Genomic DNA, 20,381 nt, shown 5'->3' with positions numbered 1-20,381 from the left:
TTGCCACGTTGAGCTAATTACCATCCTCATCCCTCCACCCCCAGCACACCATTCTTCCCCTCGCCCTCCGCCCTCCTGCCTATGCAACCACTGTTCCCTTGGACTGCCAGACCTCACCTATCCATTGTTCAAAACTCAGGCGTCATCTTCTCCTGATGGGTTCTGAAAACTTGCACCGGACTTTCCTCTCATATTTTGTCATTGTTTACTGGGAGCTCCCTGAGGACAGAAACTATCTGAGTCATCAGTCTTCTGCACTCAGCACAGGCTTGGCCTAGAACCGGCACTCCAGAAATGTTTGCATATTGTATTGTTGTTGTTCTGTCTCTGAGTTGTGTCCGACTCTTTGTGACCCCATGGACTGCAGCACGCCAGCCTTCCCTGTCCTTCCCTGTCTCTCAGAGTTTGCTTAAACTTATGTCCATTGAGTCAGTGATGCCATCCAACCTTCTCACCTTCTGCAGCCCTCTTCTCCTGCCCTCAATCTTTCCCAGCATCAGGGTCTTTTCCAGTGAGTTGGCTCTTTGCATCAGGTGACCAAAGGATTGGAGCTTCAGCATCAGTCCTTCCAATGAATATTCAGGGTTGATTTCCTTTAGGATTGACTGGTTTGATCTCCTTGCAGTCCAAGGGACTCTCAAGGATGTCTAAAATATTTGAAGACACCTTTTATTTTTATCTTTCCTGACCCTGTCTCAAGCACATACCATCCTCCTGCCTTCCTAATTCACTCTTCTTGCCTCTTCTAGTTTTTTTTTTTTTTTAAAAACATGTCAGCCCTGTCTAAGTCTCTCGTGTGACTCCACACTCCCCCCTCACTGTTGTTCAGACTGTGTGTGTGCCCCATCCACACATGCCCTAGCCTCCCACACACTAGGCTCCTGACCATTGCAGGACCATTTTTCTGCCCCCAGACCAGAGGCCTCAGTCTTATAATAGTTTGCTCCACATCCTCTGTGCTGGCTGGCTGCCACAGGTCCTCAACTGCTATTCTGCAGGGTCTGTTTTATTTAAAAGTCAGAATATATGGTAAGCAGCTTATGGCTTAGATGGTAAAGAATCTGCCTGCAATGCAGGAGACCTGGGTTCGATCCCCGGGTTGGGAAGATCCCCTGGAGAAGGGAATGGCAACCTACTCCAGTATTCTTGCCTGGAGAATTCTGTGGACAGAAGAGCCTGGAGGGCTACAGTCCATGGGATGGCAAAGAGTCGGATATGACCGAATGACTAACACTACGTGTTTCATTACTCTGTATTTCATACTTTATAAGTTTTCCTTTCTCAAGAACATTGGTCTCAATTAGACTTAAGGTGATCATTTCACAATATGTAGAAATATCAAATCATTATGTTGTACATCTAAAACTTATGTAATGTTATATGTCAATTATATCTCAATTAAAAAAAAAATTGATTTTCTCCTAAGATTTAAGAAAAAGTTTTCAGGGGAACTCCCTGGTGGTCCAGTGGTTAGGACTTTGCACTTTCACTTTGGAGGGTGGGGGTTTGATCCCTGGTCCACAAGCTGCACAGTGCAGCCAAATAAAAACAAGATAATTACAGAAATAAAAAGGATTTCACATGTATCACTGAATGATATTCATTCATTCACCATGTGGGCGAGGTATTGTGCTAAGATGCTAGAGATTCTAAGTTAAGAGAGGTTTATTGCCTTTGATTAACTCACAGACACATGAGAGAGAAATATTAGCAAATTATTAGAGGAGTGTCAGTACTGAATGGGAGTGTTGAGTAAGAAAATGGGCACTGAAATCAGCTGAATGATCCCATTACTTAACATGATACATTATCTTTGTTTCTGTACCTTGGTTTCTTCACCTAAAGAAGTTTGACATACAGAGGATAGGTGCCTAGCCCCTAGTAAGTGATGAGTAAACGGTAGCTATACTTGACTATCATTAGCATCTCTGCTTAGGCCTCATAGAGGAAGTAACATTTCAACTGGTCACTAAAGGATGGGTCTGTACTAGAAGGAGGACAGAGAAGGACAGCTAAGAAATAGCCTGAGAACAGACACAGAAGAATGAAAGGCATGATGTTTTTAGACATTGGGGAATGATCCAGTATAGCTGAAGAACAGAGGATGTGTAGAAGATGAAGCTCTGATGTGTAGGATGTGTAGGAGATGAAGCTCGGGAAATAAGACCCAGATAGTGAAGGGTCTTTTAAAAAAATAATTAATTATTTGGCTGAGCCAGGACTTAGTTGTGGTACACAGGATCTTCGATCTTCGTAGCTACACGTGGGATCTTTACTTGCAGCGTGGGAACTCTTAGTTGAGGCATGTGGGATCTAGTTCTCTGACCAAGGATCAAACCCAGGCCCCTGCATTAGGAGTATGGAGTCTTAGCCACTGGACCGCCAGGGAAGTTCTCATTGAAGGGTCTTGTTTGCTGCCAGAATTTGGACATAATCTGATAGATGAAATAGAACCCTGAGAAGTCTTTTAAGAGGGGCTTGTCACAATCTAAACTGTCTTTTAGAAGTTTCCTTCTGGTACTTCTGTGGAGGATGGATTAGATGGGAGGGAGGGGGGGAAACCCCTGAGAAGAAGAAGAACCTGCTAAAAACTGGTGAGAGAAGATGAGAGTGCACATTGCAGCGATGGATATTCCAGAGGTGGGTCAGTGGGGCGTGGTGACTGGTGAAAGGATTGTGAGAGCAGGAGGGTTGAAGAAGAGCTGCAATGTCCAGAGAGCTGTTGATGCCACATACTGGTAGAGGCACTAGCAGAAGGAACAGATTTTTCCTTCCTAATTGTTTCATCGAAGGAGAAAGACTGCTTCTTCCTGATCTTGGACTCACAAATTCATTCTTTAGCTTGGAACAGTTTCTTCTCTCTTGGGCCTTATAAATAGTTAGCTGCTCCAGACAAATAATTACTGATCTTGGGTGCTTAGGCCAGAAGGTGGCTTGCTTTCTTTCACTCCCTGGAGTCTCTTGCGGGAGAGAGGGGTGAAAGCCATGTGTTTGTTTTCACCACATTTGTAAGAATGAATGGAGTTGAAACATTACCCCTCCTCTGTTAACAGACCCTTGGGCCTCTTCTCACTCCCAGGGCCATTAATCTCTGTAGAAATCAGTGTTAAATTTAAAAGTTCTTGGGACTTCCTTGGTGCTCCAGTGGTTAAGAATACACCTTCCAGTGCAGGGGACTGCACTGTTCTATCCCTGATCAAGGAACTAAGATCCCACATGCCGAGGGGCAGCTAAGCCCATGCCACCGCAACTACTGAGCCGATAATGCTCTGCAGCTAGAGAGAAGCCTGCTTGCTGCCATGAAAGATCCTGCATGCTGCAGCTAAGACCTGACACGGCTAAATTTTTTTTTTTTTTTTTTCCCAAAAGTTCATTCCAGCTTTCTCCCTCTCTTTGCTGGTTTCCCACAAAATATCATTCACCTTTTTGCCCTGGTCAAGGAATTCTGAGTCCCCCTAGCTGTTGGACTCCAGAATAGGACCTTGCCCACCACTGCCATCTCCCTATCTTAGAACTGGTTGGATGATTCTGGTTCTAGCTGTGTGGGGGCCTCTGCTGGTAACATAGCTTGGCTGGGCATGATCTGTCCCTGCTCAGTCATATTGACAAGTACTGTGGATATAGGCCATCATGCTGGCATTAGTCAACAATAGCCCATTCTATAGCGTTCTGTCCTTGGTCTTTTACTTCCAGCTTCCTCCTTTCTCTGTCTTCTTTCCACTTTGTTTCAACAAGGAATTGTCTTCAGCTGGTGAGTTTTGTTGGCTTGAAGTGTGGAGCACCCAGAGTTATTTTCTCCATCACTCTCCAGTGAAGTAGTCGCTTTCATAACCCTCTCTCTTCTAACGTGGCTCTTAGATATTCCAAGTATAGATCTTCCTTGATTTATAATGAAGTTATGTCCCAGTAAACCCATCACAGGTTGAACATATCCTAAGTCAGAGCTACATTGAGTACACCTCACCTACTGAACATGATAGCTTAGTTTAACCTAGCCTACCTTACATGTGCTCAGAACACCTACATGAGCCTACAGTTGGGTGGGCAAAATCATCCAACACAAAGCCTATTTTATAATAAAGTGTTGAATATTCATGCAGTTTATTGAATCTATACTGAAAGTGACAAGCAGAATAGTTGAATGGATGCAAGTGTGTTGATTGTTTAACCTCGAGATTGAGTGGTTGACTGGGAGCTGTGGCTGCTGCTGCCCACCATCACTAGTCTGAGGAAAAAGAATATTCAGAATTAGACGTATGGTTTCTGCTGAATGCTTATCACTTTTGTACCATAAAAAAAACAACAACAACTACAAGTCAGACCACTATGCATAGACCACATTAGTGGGCAGAAAAGTCCTATGGAACAGCTCCTTCTGTTTATTTCTGGAGCTGAGTTGGGAGAGGGTAAAATTCCCTAGACTGAGTGGTGTGAATAGTTCCTTCTTTTATGAAACACCTTTGAGAGGATGTCTGTTTTCTTTTCAGTAAAAGTTTGACCCCGCACTAATAAGAGTGACCATGAGCCAACACTATTTGATGAAATATTATCATTATAGATACCAGCCTTGGACCATTATTTGATCTCTACTGATTTCTGGGCCACTCTAGAATCTCTGTGGTAAACTAGGTATCTCTAGCTTTGATTTTAGGGTACTCCTTTATCTTAAACCATCTGAAAGGGAATAGCTACTTGGTTTTTAAAAATATATATCAGTTTTTTCTTACATCCATCTAGTTTTTTTAAACTGAAGTATAATTGATTTATAATGTTGTAGTTTGTATCTGCTAATCTCAAACTCCTAACTTAACCTTCTGTCATCCCCTTTCCCTCTTTGGTAACAGTAAGTTTGTTTTCTATGTCTGTGTGTCTTTCTGTTTCATGAGTAAGTTCATTTGTGTCATATTTTAGATTCCACATATAAATGATATCGTATGGTGTTTGTCTTTCTAACTTAACTTAGTATGATAATCTCTTGGTCCATCCATGTTGCTGCAAATGGCATTATTTCATTCTTTCTTATGGCTAAGTAGTATTCTGTTGAGTATATATACCACATCTTCTTTCTTTATCTGTTGGTGGACATTTAGGTTGTTTCCATGTCTTGTAAATAGTGCTGCTGTTAATATTGGAGTGCATGTATCTTTTTGAATTAGAGTTTTCTCCAGATGTATACTCAGAAGTGGGATTTTTGGATTATATGGCAACTCTGTTTTTTAGCTTTTTAAGGAAAGTCTATACTGTTTTCCACAGTTGCTGCACCAACTTACATTTCCACCAACAGTGTGGGAGGGTTGCCTTTTTCCCACACCTTCTCCAGCAGTTGTTATTTGTAGACTTTTTAGTGATGGTCCTTCTGACCAGTGTGAGGCGGTACTAATTATAGTTTTGATTTGCATTTCTCTAATAGTGATGTTGAACATCTTCTCATTTGTTTGTTGGTCATTTGTATGTCTTCTTTGGAGAAATATCTGTATAAGTCTTTGCTCGTTTTTTGATCGGGTTTTGTTTTTTTCTTATTAAATTGTGTGAGCTGTTTATATATTTTAGAAATTAATCCCTTGTCAGTTGTATCATTTAGAAATATTTTCTCCTAGTCTGTAGGTTGTCTTTTTATTTTGTTTATGATTTCCTTTGCTGTAAAATAGCTTATAAATTTGATTAGGTTCTATTTGTTTATTTTTGCTTTCATTTCTATTACCTTGGGAGACAAGATATCCATTTTTTTCTGAAGACAAAAACAAAGGATCCTTATAGGAAGTTTAGATAATACAGAGAAGCAAAAATGAAAAATTACCATAATCCAACCACCCAGAGGAAAGCACTGTGAAATTTGCGGCCTAACCATTTAGGTTTTTAAAAAATATATTTATGTTTTTTTTTAAAGAGGTTATAGCATGTATCTCTTTTATGATCTTCAGTTAATAGAATGGTATAAGTATCTCTCCAGGTCATTGAAAATTCTTTATAACATCATATTTAGTAATTCCATAGTGGCCCATTTTATGTAGAGAATAGAGAATAGCAGCTCATTTTATGTAGAATATTAATGAAGATAAATATATTTTAATTTGAAAAAATAAAAAGCATATACAAAAGGAAAGGATATTATAAAAATAGTGATGGAGTGTTGCAACAATCAAAAGTATAGGTTTTAGGGACTTGCCTGGTGATTCAGTGGTTAGGGCTCTATGCTTCCACTGAGGGGGTCCAGGTTTGATCCCTAGTTGGGGAACAAAGTTCCTGCATGCTGCCTATTGTGACCCCCCAAAACAGTATAGGTTTCACAGCTCTGAATCTCATAAGCAATGATTGTAAGCTTAATAAACTGTTTAGTTAAATAGGACATGGGTGTTAACAGACTAGATCTTTTTATTCATCTTTGGGCTCAAGTTTTGTAAAATCTTTCTGGGTCTGAAAATTTTATAAGAAATATACCTGTGGTATTGCTAAAGGTAAGTGGTTGTGACTTTCTTGGTTTCTTTTTATTAGAAATTAAGCCAAGAAGTTCTCAGTCTTATGAGTTTGCATACATCTTAGGCACCAGGAGACATTTGACAAATTATTTGACAGCAGTTATGGGAAGTTTCTTGTTTGGGGGGATTGCCTGAATTGAATCCTAATTGATGTGCCTGGATTAGTCCATGTATTTATTTCTTTTTACAGGTAGTGCCTTCCTCAGTGCTATCTTTCTTGCCTTAGCAACGTACCAGTCTCTGTACCCACTCACCTTGTTTGTCCCAGGACTCCTCTATCTCCTCCAGGTAAGCACTTGTTGGTCAGAAGCCAACACTCAGGTGACATTTAATACACAGCCTGGTCCTTGCTTAGGGGAAAGAAGGGCATGGCACAATAAAGGCTGTAGGACTGGGTCCCCAGTTCACATTTACTTGCTTCTCCTTGAAAACACAAAGAAACTTGACTAACTTTAAACAAAGTGAACCCCTGGGTAGCCATTTCCTTCTCCAGGGGATCTTCCTGACCCAGGGATCGAACCCAGGTCTCCTGCATTGCAGGCAGATTCTTTATCTGAGCCACCAGGGAACCCCCATTGATCATTATGTTCTAATTATACATATCATTGCAAATGTATCAGTGCATTTCATTTTTATGTTTGTAATTGGGATTCTTGCTTTTTTTCTTTTTTTGGCCTAATATTCACAGATCCTTCTCTGAGCCCATTTCTTTAACTTTTTTTTGTATAACAACACTGTCTTTGTAAGGTTCTTGCATGAATTTAATGTTGTGAGTGTACCGGATGCAGTGCCTGGACCATAGTGGGAGATCAGTAGTTTAGTTGAAGAATGCAAACTGCTAATATTTACTGAGAACTTACTACTTGTTGGTCACTATGCTGAGCACTCTCCTGGCATCATCTCATTTCAACCACAGAAGAACTTTTAACAGGTTGGTCATATTATAAGCTGTGTATTCATCTACTAGTAATGATATTAGACACATACATTGCAGCTAGAATGTATGGCAGTTTAATCAAGTGACTGCTGAGATGTGAGCTTGGGCAGAGCCTGCTCTCTAAGCATCTGTCTTTTCTACTCAAGTAAGACTATACACATCTCCTCAAGAGCAAGTAGCTGCTTATAGGTCCTGCATGGTTCCAAATCCATTCTTAGAAGGAAACATTTTATGAAAGGGTATGGAAGGCAATGCCATGATTCAAACCAAGAAATGTCTGCTCTCAGAACCCGTGTTCTTAATTATAAAGTTTCTGTGCAACTGTTGCTGAAACTGAGTATGTACTCCATTTACTGAAATAGGCCATGTGTGCTTATCATTTTAAGTGACTTCCTAATGTATCTTTTGGCTGATGTGTACAGTGGCACATGGTTAGCTTAGTCTTTCTCCTATTTGGGGAATTTGAGAGCTGCCCTAGTTGTCACTAATATAAGTAGTATAGACATTTAATTTCCTTAAGGTGTGTTCTTCTAGCTAAATTTTTGGCACCAAAAGTGTGAGAAATTGTATAGTTTTTTTATGCAAGACCACAGTGCTCACCAGAAATCTGGAGCCAATCTGTGGGGCCACCATCAGCATCTAAAGTGAACCACTTCTTCCCAGGCCATCAGCACTGGCTTTTCAAATTCGATTTATGATTGCTAGTTTAATAGCTATATCATCATGCTGTGAAGTTATTTTACTTTGACTTGTTTTCTAGATTCTTGTAGAAAGCAGATATCTTCTTACATAACAGTATGTTGTTGGTTATTTCCTTTCTTGCTTCATATTTACAGTTTATTCTTTAGAAGATCTGAGCACCATGAAGAATGCATGCAACCAGAATTTCTGTACAACTATTTATCAAATTAATACTATAAAAATATATTTACTGAGACACATGAACTGACCAAAAAATTTTAAGTGGCTTGTTAAGCCAAATACTAAATACTATGTTATGTAAAATAGCTCTTATTTAAAACTCAAGGAAATTCTGTCCTGATAACAATGGACAGTGTGGCTGAGTCACGAAATCTAGCTACTCAAGCAGTCACTTTGTTCAGCCCCTCCCTCCACAAATATGGACTGAGCATCTGGAGTCAGTATGCTAGACACTCTGGGAGACTCTGTAGATAAAAAGCCGTTAATAAAGGTTGCCGAGCAGGAAGTCCTGTGGGAAGACAGCTCTGGCAGCATCCTGGGTTGGATTGGAGTGAGGAGGAGCTGAGGTTGGGAAGAGTTTGGCCATCGTATTAGGTCGAGTCAGAGGGCTTGACTAAGGGCCCAGATCAGTGTCATGGGAAATGGATAGATGAGGGACTAGATGCAGAATTCTAGGAGGTAGAATTGGCTGTGTGGCAGCTGTGTATATGTGGTGAACAGGACTGGAAAGAGTGAGATAAACTATAGAACCCGTTTATGTAGAAATTACACATACTATATTTATGTGTTTTTATCTAAGTATATGAAGTGGCCTTGAAAGGCAGTAGGGCCTTGTGAGGCACAGTAATACATTTGGAAAATCAATCCAGTGACATCTGGGAAATAAACCCACTTGTTTAAATATGAGGGAGGGAACAGAAGAAGAAATTATCGTTAGGTGTGAGTTTCACAGAGATCTGTAGGCTCCGAGGAGAGACCCTAGAACTAACGGGTGGGAACCATAAACAGCCCAGGATAAGGCAGGTCCAGGACAGCCTGGGATGCCTCAAGTGAGTGGAGTTCCTGTGGATCAGTGTGTTTAGGCTACATACTGAATGGCCACATAGTGGGGAGCTGTAGCAAAGCTGTAAGCATCATATGGGTAGTTAGACCTGATGGTCTTAAAAATCCTTTCATCCCCCTAATTGAATTGGATTTGATAACCACAGGAAAGTGATATAGCTGCTCTTGAGGTTATATTTTTCTAGAGTTTTTAAAGCCCTCTATAAGCACATACATCCATCTAGGAGAGATTATGTCATTTATGTGAGAGCACAGGCTCGACTGGTACATCTTAATGGATGGAGAGCAAAATAGTATTGAAGACTAATGGGGAACTTCCTTTGGTGGTCCAGTGGTTAAGACTTTATACTTCCAATGCAGGGGACCCAGGTTCAGTCCCTCATCAGGGAACTAGATCCCACACACTGCAACTAAGACCCATGCAGCCAAATAAATAAAAATAATATTATTTATTTATTTTTAATTGGAGGATAATTGCCTTGCAATGTTGTGTTGGTTTCTGCCATGTATCGACATGAATCAGCCATAGGTATACACATGTCTCCTCCCTCTTGAACCTCCCTCCCATCTCCCACCCGATCCCACCCCCTCTTGATTGTCACAGAGCAAGGGTTTGAGCTCCCTGCATCATACAGCAAATTCCCACTGGCTATCTATTTTATATATGGTAATGTATTTGTCACCATATACAGGCTCTTGGTTCATCCACCTCACTGGAACTGACTCAAATCTATTCATTTTTATGGCTAGGTAATATTCCATTGTATATATGTACCACAACTTCTTTATCCATTCATTTGATGATGGACATCTAGGTTGCTTTCATGTCCTGGCTATTGTAAATAGTACTGCAGTGAACACTGGGGTAAATGTGTCTTTTAGAATGGTTTTATCAGGGTATATGCCCAGTACTGGGATTGCTGGGTCATATGATAGTTTTATTTCTAGTTCCTTTAAAGAACTCTCCACACTATTCTCCATAGTGACTGTATCAATTTACATTCCCACCAGCAGTGCAAGAGGATTCCCTTTTCTCCACATCCTCTCTAGCATTTATTGTTTGTAGATGTTTTGATGATGGCCATTCTGACCTGTGTGAGGTCATGGTCATCGCTGTAGTTTTGATTTGCATTGTTCTAATAGTGAGCAGTGTTGAGCACCTTTTCATGTGTTTATTAGCCATCTGTACATCTTCTTTGGGGAAATGTCTGCTTAGGTCTTCTGCCCAGTTTTTGATTGAGTTGTTTGTTTTAATAATAATTTTTAAAACGTAACTAAATTTATTGTATTCTGAGTATCAAAAGAATAATTACCGCAAGTAATTGTGAAACACTGAAGAAAAGTCTCTGTGTCTATAGTGATGCTCAGAAAAGGGGGGGAAGAGAAAAAAATGCACGTGCCATCATTAAATATGGCTCTTTTATCAATTTTTTTACTCTGAAAATCAGTACTTAGAAGAAAAAACTAAGCAGTTACCCTTTCTTCTTAAAATGAGCTATAATTCTTCCCTAGTTAATGAAGGAAAGTTCTTTACAGAACGGCCAGCTTATAACTGCAGAAGGAAGGCTAGAATGGGTAATCATCAGTGAAATGATTAAATCTAGCAAAGATCATCACTGGATGCTAAAATCATTAGATGAAAGATTTTTTGGAAAACAGAGTATTTGCATTTTCATGGTGCCAAAATAGTACCCCCGCCTACCTCTAAATTATTGGCTAAAAGCAAAGGGAAAATTGAATCTTTACAAAGGAGTGCTGTGGAAGTTACCACCTTAACCAGGCAATCCAGTTCAGCATCACTCATGGTGAAATGGCTTGACATGATGTGCCTCATGATGTGATCAGTTCAGGGCACACAGCATCAGCTCCAAGGTATTTTTACCCAGAATGTTAACTTTGGTTAAGCCTAAGTCATATCAGAAACCTGATATGACTTCTGATTTTTAGGAAGTACAAGAGCAGAAAAGCTAAAGAAAGCAAAGTCGCTCAGTCGTGTCCAACTCTTTGCGACCCCATGGACTGTAGCCTACCAGGCTCCTCAGTCCATGGAATTTTCCAGGCAAGAGTACTGGAGTGGGTTGCCATTTCCTTCTCCAGGGGATCTTCCTGACCCAGGGATCGAACCCGGGTCTCCCACATTGCAGGCAGACGCTTTACCGTCTGAGCCACAATAGCAGAAGCACAAATTAAATGATACTATCATTTAAACAATGGAAGGAAATACTCGACCAACCAAAATATAGGACTATCAAAATATAGAGATATAGACAGCTGGTCTACATCTTTTCAAAAAGTCAATGTCATAAAAAAGAAAAAGTGAAGGGACTGTTCTAGATGAAAGAGACAGTAGTTGACTGAAATGGGTGAGTCTTGATTGAACTCTGGTTTGGAAAAAATAGTTATAAAGGATGTTTGGAGGATATTCAGAATATTTTTGAAGATAGATTAGATATTAGATGATTATAGAAAATTGTTGACTTCTTGGATTGAGAAGAGTACTATAGTATATAGGAGCATGTCCTTATTTTTAGAAGCTATATGCAGAAGTGTTTGTGGGAGAAATGTCATGTGTAGAAAATTCATACACACAGAAAAGTTTATATATAGCAGGGTATTAATATTTAATCTAGATGACAGCCATATGGTTGATTATTATAATATTTTTTCAACTTTTCTGTGTGAGAATTTTATAATGCAAAGGAGAGACATTAGAATACAGGCTCTGAAGTTGGCTTGGCTTGGCTTGGCTTCTGATAAGCTCTGTGACCCTGGGAAGTGACTACTTAACTTCTGTATGTCTCAGTTTCCTTATCTGTAAAATGCGGATAATACAGTAGTAGCTACTGCAGAGGGTTAATACATGTCTAGTATGTAGAACAGAGTATGACATGAGTTCAATAGATATTAGTTATGGTTATTAGTATTTAAATGTTCTTAGAAAGGACATGGTCACCAGTGTGGAGATGGCTTCCCTGGTAGCTCAGGAATCTGCCTGCAATGCAGGAGACCCCAGTTTGATTCCTGGGTCGGGAAGTTCCCCTGGAGAAAGGATAGGCCACCCACTGCAGTATTCTTGGGCTTCCCTGGTGGCTCAGACAGTAAGAATCCACCTGCAGTGAGAGACACTTGGGTTCGATCCCTGGGTTGGGAGGACCCCTTGGAGGAGTGGGCAACCAGTATTCTTACCTAGAGAATCCCCGCAGGCAGAGGAGCGTGGCAGGCTACAGTCTGTGGGGTCACAAAGAGTCAGACATGACTGAGCGACTAAGCACAGCACAGGGAGGAGAGAAAATAATTCACTCTTTAGAGTCAAAAGAACTGTAAGCATTAGTTTGAAATTATACCTTTGACCCTGCAAATCTGCCTCCATCCTGCTGGTCGTATTTCTAGAGGGTACAAGAGGCAGGTGGTGGACATGCTCATGTCTGATCAGTGCCAGAGGCAAAGCTGTTTTTCTCTTTCCTACATGAGATGCAGAGAAGCTTCATGATCAAAGGCAGGGGATGCTGCAGCTGGCTCCCTGGTGAGTCACTTCTGAGAATGGTAGTTTGAGCCCATCTGGTCCCTTCCCCCAACTTTACTCTTCTCTGACCTTGGCTTAGGGCCTAGTTTCCAAATTAGAGAAAAGCTTAAAATGTTATGCTCTGATCACATGCAGAAGAAAACAACCCTAGAGTGCCCAGGACCAAGAGGCTGCAGTGAAGGATGGGCCAAGTGCACAGGACCTCAAGGCTGAAGCTGTGAAGCCGACAGAGGGAGGCTCCTGGTGCAGTCAGGGAAGTTTCTATTCCCTTCCTTCCTTTTGCTTGGGATTCCTTAGAGCGTTTGAGGTCCTTATTTTCTTTGAAAGAGTATAACAGAAACCAGGGTGAAATAACCTTCTGAGTGTTCTTATGGTTTTTGCTTTAATCTGATCTGACCCCTGGAGGTGGAAATGACAACCCCACTCCAGTATTCTTGCTTGAAAAATCCCATGGACAGAGGAGCCTGGCAGGCTATAGTTCACGGAGACGCAAAGAGTTGGACACGACTGAGCCACTGAGCATGCACGCATGCAATCTGACCTCTCTTGTCTTTGAACTGAAAAATTAACCCTGTGATTTCTATATTGCTGGAGCTTGGAGCAAATCACATGGCACTGGCTTGTACTAAAGAAGCCAAAGCCAACCAGGTCTTTCTTGATAACAGGGCACTTCCCCAGGCTTTCTGCAGGGCCTTGTTTAGAATTTTTGCCTCTTACTGCTCCTTTCCCAGCCAGTTTCTGTTCATTCTCCTGCTTCCACGAGAGTGACCAGGGCAGAGGTGGCAGCATTCTTAGCTTCCTTTCTTTTTGGAACAGGTGAAAATGAGGGTAAGGGGTTGATCATGCATTTGCAATAAACTTTTTACCAGTTTTATTGCCTCTGGTAGAAAGTGAAGAGGAACTAAAAAGCCTCTTGATGAAAGTGAAAGAGGAGAGTGAAAAAGTTGGCTTAAAGCTCAACATTCAGAAAACAAAGATCATGGCATCCGGTCCCATCGCTTCATGGGAAATAGATGGGGAAACAGTGGAAACAGTGTCAGACTTTATTTTGGGGGGCTCCAAAATCACTGCAGATGGTGACTGCAGCCATGAAATTAAAAGATGCTTACTCCTTGGAAGAAAAGTTATGACCAACCTAGATAGTATATTCAAAAGCAGAGACATTACTTTGCCAACTAAGGTCCGTCTAGTCAAGGCTATGGTTTTTCCTGTGGTCATGTATGGATGTGAGAGTTGGACTGTGAAGAAGGCTGAGCGCCGAAGAATTGATGCTTTTGAACTGTGGTGTTGGAGAAGACTCTTGAGAGTCCCTTGGACTGCAAGGAGATCCAACCAGTCCATTCTGAAGGAGATCAGCCCTGGGATTTCTTTGGAAGGAATGATGCTAAAGCTGAAACTCTAGTACTTTGGCCACCTCATGCGAAGAGTTGACTCATTGGAAAAGACTTTGAAGCTGGGAGGGATTTGGGGCAGGAGGAGAAGGGGACGACAGAGGATGAGATGGCTGGATGGCATCACTGACTCGATGGACGTGAGTCTGAGTGAACTCCGGGAGTTGGTGATGGACAGGGAGGCCTGGTGTGCTGCGATTCATGCGGTCGCAAAGAGTCGGACACGACTGAGCAACTGAACTGAACTGAATTGAATATACCTAATCATGTAAAATATATCTTCTGGGTCTCAGCCTGAGATTTCAATAGCTTAGATATAAAGACTTTTGTTAGATTTCAGTTCTCTTTGAGAGTTGTTTTTTCTGATTACTGACTTTTTCCTTTTTTCACCATGTCCTTGAAAGAAAATAGTTTCTGTATAGAAAAATGCCTTTCTCCCTGTACTTTAGAGAGTTAATGGGGAGGGCAATAATTATATATTTCTCCCCTTTCTTATTATAGTTTGGCTTTTCCTGAAGCACTCTGAGAATTATCTTACTTCTCTAAATATTTTTACGTGTTAGCAACGATGTGACTTCTGGGATATAACGACACACTGGTTTAATTTTTCAGGTTAAAGGTACACATAGCCCATGGACCACATCTGTCCCACAGATATGTTTTATGTAACCTTAGTGTTTAATTATTCATTGTCATTGTTTTTAAAATTCATGTTAAAAATGTATATTTCTGGCTCCTTTTGAAAAATTGGAAGATCTGGCTTTTAGTTTACCTCCTTAGTTTTCCACAGTCCATATGCCTCATCTCTATTACACTTCACTTGTTTGTTACATGCCTGGCTTCTCTAGGTATTTGAATATGTGTGTTTATATTCACTGAAAGATCTAGAAACAATGACCAACCCAGTATCAGTGATTATCCTTGGCGCTCAGATTGTAATCTTACTATTTTTGGCCTCGGAAAGAAACTAGGGTTTTAGAGAAATGGCTGACTCTAGGTTGAGGGCAGGAAATGTGCAGGATAATCCTGGAACACTGTGTTATCAGAAAACAAGGAAACTGCCAAAGACTCCTGTGGAATCTAAAAAAATAGTACAAATGAATGTATATGCAAAACAGAAGCAGACCCACAGATGATAGAAGACGAACTTGTGGTTACTAAAGGGGAAGAGGGAAGTGGGGAGGGACAAATTAAGGGCATGAGATTAACAGATAGGAACTACTACATTTAAAATAGATAAGCAATAAAGATATACTGTATAGCACAGGGAATTATACTTAATATCTTGTAATAACCTGTAATGGAATATAATCTGCAGAAATACTGAATCACTATGATGTATACCTAAAACTAGCACAATATTGTAAAATCAACTGTACTTAAATTCAAAAATTTGATACAACTGTTTTTTTAATGAGCAAGATTAAAGTATAAAAGAATGCACATTTAGATGGAAAGCTGTTAAGAAATGCAAGGAAGTGAGTACTATAAAAACCAGGAAAAATTGTTACTTTGAGGAAAGAGGGGATTCTGACTGGGACAGGGCACAGAGAGAAACTTAGGGAGTGACATGAAGTCTCTATCTCCCTCGACCTCATGAATGTTTTTGCTTGATAATCAGTCACTAAGTTTTATATTGGTTTTATGTATTTTGTATTTTACTTTTACAATGAAAAGTTTTAAAAAGTTGATCAGAATGTTTAGGTCACCACGCTTTCAACCCTTCCTACTTATGTACTTTTCACTTTAAGGTAGCATTTGCTACTGACCAAGATAGATGAGTAAAAGGAATGCTCATTTGTTCACTGAGAAATTTGTAGTGTGGACCTCTAGATTAAGTTTGGCTGGAGTATTTATAAATAACAAGCCATCAAAGGATTGCCTGAGTTTATTTTTCAAAAATTTCAGGTATGCCTTGCTTTAATGTAAACAGAAGTAGTTCTAAAAGATTACTTAATCTTTAAGCAAGGCAAGTTTTTATAAATAGACTCAGTAAATATTCCACATTATATTTTCAGAGCTCTGTTCCCTAAAGCAAACCTGATTCTAAGACCAAGTCTTAAAAATTATACCTAAAATTTAATACACATAATCACAGATTTGCCAGGGGCAAGGAGGGGGATCATTTCCTACTCTTAACAACAATAGCGCTTTAGGTCCAATAAAGCACGGAGAATATGGTAGCAAGCAAAAACTGGGAGGCTTTCATGGGATTCACCAAGTTAGAAAAGCCTCATATGTTGGGTATATGCTTCAGAGGTCTACAAAGAGAGCCACTTTGAACAGTCTACCTGATTGGGTTCTTTATGGCATTCTCACTTCTCAGCTTATTTCTTTTTAAATGTCATTTAGCAGGTAGGAAGTGTTTTCATTTGTTTTGTTTTTCTTTCATGAGTTGTGGTTTCTTCCCTCCCTCCCTTTCTTCCTTCTAGGCTAGATGGCAGTATTTTTCAGGAAGAAGAGAAGATCAGAATTATCAAAGGCAGGTAGAAGTCTAGAAGGGAACTCAGAACCTAGGTGGCTTACTCTTTAAATGTGTCTGTGTATGCCTCTTCTTTAATTATTTTCCATTCCCAGAAATGTACTATTTTCGAAAACTTTGTTCTTTTGGTGCAGCATTGTCTATAGAACCTTTTGTGATGATGGATATATTGTATATCTGTATACTGTCAGTATAGTAGTCAGGAGCCTCATGTGGCAGTTGAACACCTGCAGTGTGCTAGTGAGACTGAGAAACTGAATTTTAATTTTAATTAATTTTCATTAATTTAAATTTAAATAATCACATGTGACTAGGGGACAGCACAGTTTTAAGGTAAGAGTAACCCAGCAGTTAGGACTCCTGAGTTCCCATTGCAGAGGACACAGGGATTTGATACCTGGCAGCGGTGGGGGACTAATATCCTGCACTAAAAAAAAAAAAAAAAGAGTAGAGCTACATATGTGCAAGCTTAGAGAGCAGCCATGGGGTTGATCCGTTTCCTTTCCTCTCATGTTTGTTAACACTAATGTTATCTCTGTTTTCTTGGCTGACTTCCCATTCTCCTGAAAGTCATTACCATGGAGTTATATATGACATCTTTATAACTTGTCTTAAAATACTTCTGCATAGGCCATCTGACATTATACATATGGCAGTTAGTTTCAGCCTCAACTTCAGGGGCAGTGAGTTACTTTGAAGAAGCATCCATGCACTGTGGTACTCAACTAGCTTTGCATCAGAAAGGCCATGCTCCACAAGTGGCTGCCATCCGTGCTTCTATAGCTTGAGCTGCACCTTTGCTGATTACGGCACAGTTAATGTCAGAAGCAGATTGGATTTTTGTTGGTGAGATTAGTTGAATATCAGAAGTAGGCACTCATAGGTGAAATCGAAATATTCAAAAGAAGTGGAATGGACTAAAACATTTTAGATACTTCCTATATTTGCATGAGGAGGAAATAAGAATCTAGGAAAATCTGTAACTTCTTCCATTGGAGATGGTGCCTGAGGCTTAGTTCCTAACTGATCCTGCGTCTAGCGTTTTCTTAGATTTCTGGTTACCTAATGGCGACCCTTTTTCCATGATCCAGCGGATGTTGGCAATTTGATCTCTGGTTCCTCTGCCTTTTCTAAAACCATCTTCGACATCAGGAAGTTCACTGTTCATGTATTGCTGAAGCCTGGCTTGGAGAATTTTGAGCGTTACTTTACTAGCATGTGAGATGAGTGCAATTGTGCAGTAGTTTGAGCATTCATGGGCATTGCCTTTCTTTGGAATTGGAATGAAAACTGACCTTTTCCAGTCCTGTGGCCACTGCTGAGTTTTCCAGACTTGCTGGCATATTGAGTGCAGCACTTTCACAGCATCATCTTTCAGGATTTGAAACAGCTCAACTGGAATTCCATCACCTCCACTAACTTTGTTCGTAGTGATGGTTTCTAAGGCCTACTTGACTTCACATTCCAGGATGTCTGGCTCTAGATGAGTGATCACACCATCATAACTGAACTGAATGCGACCCTAAGGGCAACAGAACCTTCAGTTCAGTTCAGTTCAGTTCAGTCGCTCAGTCGTGTCCGACTCTTTGCGACCGCATGAATCATAGCACCCCATGCCTCCCTGTCCATCACCATCTCCCAGAGTTCACTCAGACTCACGTCCATCGAGTCAGTGATGCCATCCAGCCATCTCATCCTCTGTCGTCCTCTTCTTCTCCCGTCCCCTTTCCCTCCCAGCATCAGAGTCTTTTCCAATGAGTCAACTCTTCGCATGAGGTGGCCAAAGTACTGGAGCTTCAGCTTTAGCATCATTCCTTCCAAAGAAATCCCAGGGTTGATCTCCTTCACAATGGACTGGTTGGATCTCCTTGCAGTCCAAGGGACTCTCAAGAGTCTTCTCCAACACCACAGTTCAAAAGCATCAATTCTTCGGCGCTCAGCCTTCTTCACAGTCCAACTCTCACATCCATACATGACCACAGGAGAAACCATAGCCTTGACTAGACGGACCTTAGTTGGCAAAGTAATGTCTCTGCTTTTGAATATACTATCTAGGTTGGTCATAACTTTTCTTCCAAGGAGTAAGCATCTTTTAATTTCATGGCTGCAGTCACCATCTGCAGTGATTTTATCTCTGGGATATTGTCACTTCTGCCTTGAGTGAACCTTCCTTACAAGTGGTGATTGGAACAACTGATAGGAGGAGAGCTGGGACTTAATCAGCCTTCTACAGTAGTTTGTGTGAACTGTTGTGTGCTTGCTTGCTAATGGATATTTATTTAATAAATGTTGCTAAGGGTGCCAGAATCTAGGCTGAAACTTGCTTTCTTTGTGGTGAGATCCTAGAGGAGGAGCTAACCCTTACACACCTGAAACTTTTTTCAAGACAATTGTCAAGAACCTATGAGTAATAACCAAAATGGCCACTGAATTGCATGCTTGAAGTAGTTAAATGTGTAGCACCATATGTTTAAGGTATACATACAGAGATTGAATTGCATACATTATGAAATGATTACCATTACATTATTATGTAATGTATACAGATACAAAAGAAAAAACTTTTTTTCCCTTGTGATGATAACTTTTAGGATTTACTCCCTTAACAACTTTCTTATACAACATCCAGCAGTGTTAATTATATTTTTATCATGTTGTACATTACATCCCCAGGACTTATTTATCTTATAACTGGAAGTTTGTACCTTTTGACTATCTTCATCCAGTTCTCCCTTCCCTATTCCCCACTCTGGTGACCACAAATCTGATCTCTTTTGCTATGGGTTTTTTTGTTTGTTTGTTTGTGAAGTATAATTGACCTACAACACTATGTTAGTCCCTGGCCCACAGCATAGTGATTCGATATTTCTATTCATTACAAAATGATTATCATGTCTGTTTGTATGTTAGTTGTATACCCTGCTAACTTGACTGAATTACCTTGTTTGTTATTTTTATCATGAGTAGTTGTTGCATGTAACTAGATACTGATCTTAGTTATTTAAGCTGTTTGTGATACACTATCAATAGCTTTCCTTACCTTAACTAACCTTAAATTTTTGTAATAAACCCAACCTAGTCATAATACAACTTTATGGTAGTCGTTTTCATGTGTTGCTGAATTAGACAATATTGCACTTAGCATTTTTGCTTTTGTGTTGGTAGTTGATTTTAGTAGCAAGGTTATATTTGCTGTGAAAGTGTTAATGTAAGATTAGAATCACCTGCTTCTTGAATGTTGGTAGAATTTTCCTGTAAAACTGGCTTGGCCTGCTCTTTTTTTTTAATGGGAAAAAATTTCATTGCTGATTCATTTTCTTAAATGGTTATAGGACCATTCAAATATTCAATTTCCTCTTGAATTGTTTTTTTTTTTCCCCCAATTTTTTATTTCATGCTTTCAGGAAATTTGTAAGACAGTGTAATAAAGACCCTTTAGTTTTGAATTCTCTAGTTACCATTTGTATAACTCTTTGTAGATGTACAGATTTCTTTTCCTTTTGTTTTTTTTTTTTCCTGACCTGTTTGCAGGAAAGTTACAAACAAGACATATCAGTCCTAAGTACTCAGTCAACAACTAACTCTTAAGAACTAGAACATTCTTCTATGTAATCATAGTACTATTAGCACATCCAAGATTAGCTTTCAAAGATTAATATTATCTAATGTATACATTCAAATTCCCCCGTTTATTCATGACTTACAGCATTTTGGGGGAGAAGTGGGTTCAAGATCTAGTCAAGGGTCACTGTCATTTCCTTTATTGCTACCTTTTAATTTTTTTAATAATACCAGCATATTAAGTGAA

The 20,381-nt window shown here is 40.0% G+C and overlaps 1 protein-coding gene across 1 annotated transcript in view; it reads left to right on the top strand.

Annotated features, from left to right (window-relative positions):
• The window catches only part of PIGU (phosphatidylinositol glycan anchor biosynthesis class U), a 93,484-nt gene that overhangs the window by 37,351 nt on the left and 35,752 nt on the right, over nt 1-20,381 (top strand). Inside the window, exon 7 of the mRNA XM_069548374.1 lies at nt 6,667-6,764. Within this exon, the coding sequence (XP_069404475.1) occupies nt 6,667-6,764 (98 nt within the window). The remainder of the gene's footprint in view (nt 1-6,666; nt 6,765-20,381) is intronic.

Source organism: Ovis canadensis, chromosome 13 (genome assembly GCF_042477335.2).
Source record: "Ovis canadensis isolate MfBH-ARS-UI-01 breed Bighorn chromosome 13, ARS-UI_OviCan_v2, whole genome shotgun sequence".
In the NCBI taxonomy this organism is placed as follows: domain Eukaryota; kingdom Metazoa; phylum Chordata; class Mammalia; order Artiodactyla; family Bovidae; genus Ovis; species Ovis canadensis.
The sequence above is the reverse complement of the archived record's forward strand: the minus strand, read 5'-3'. Positions and strand labels throughout refer to the sequence as shown.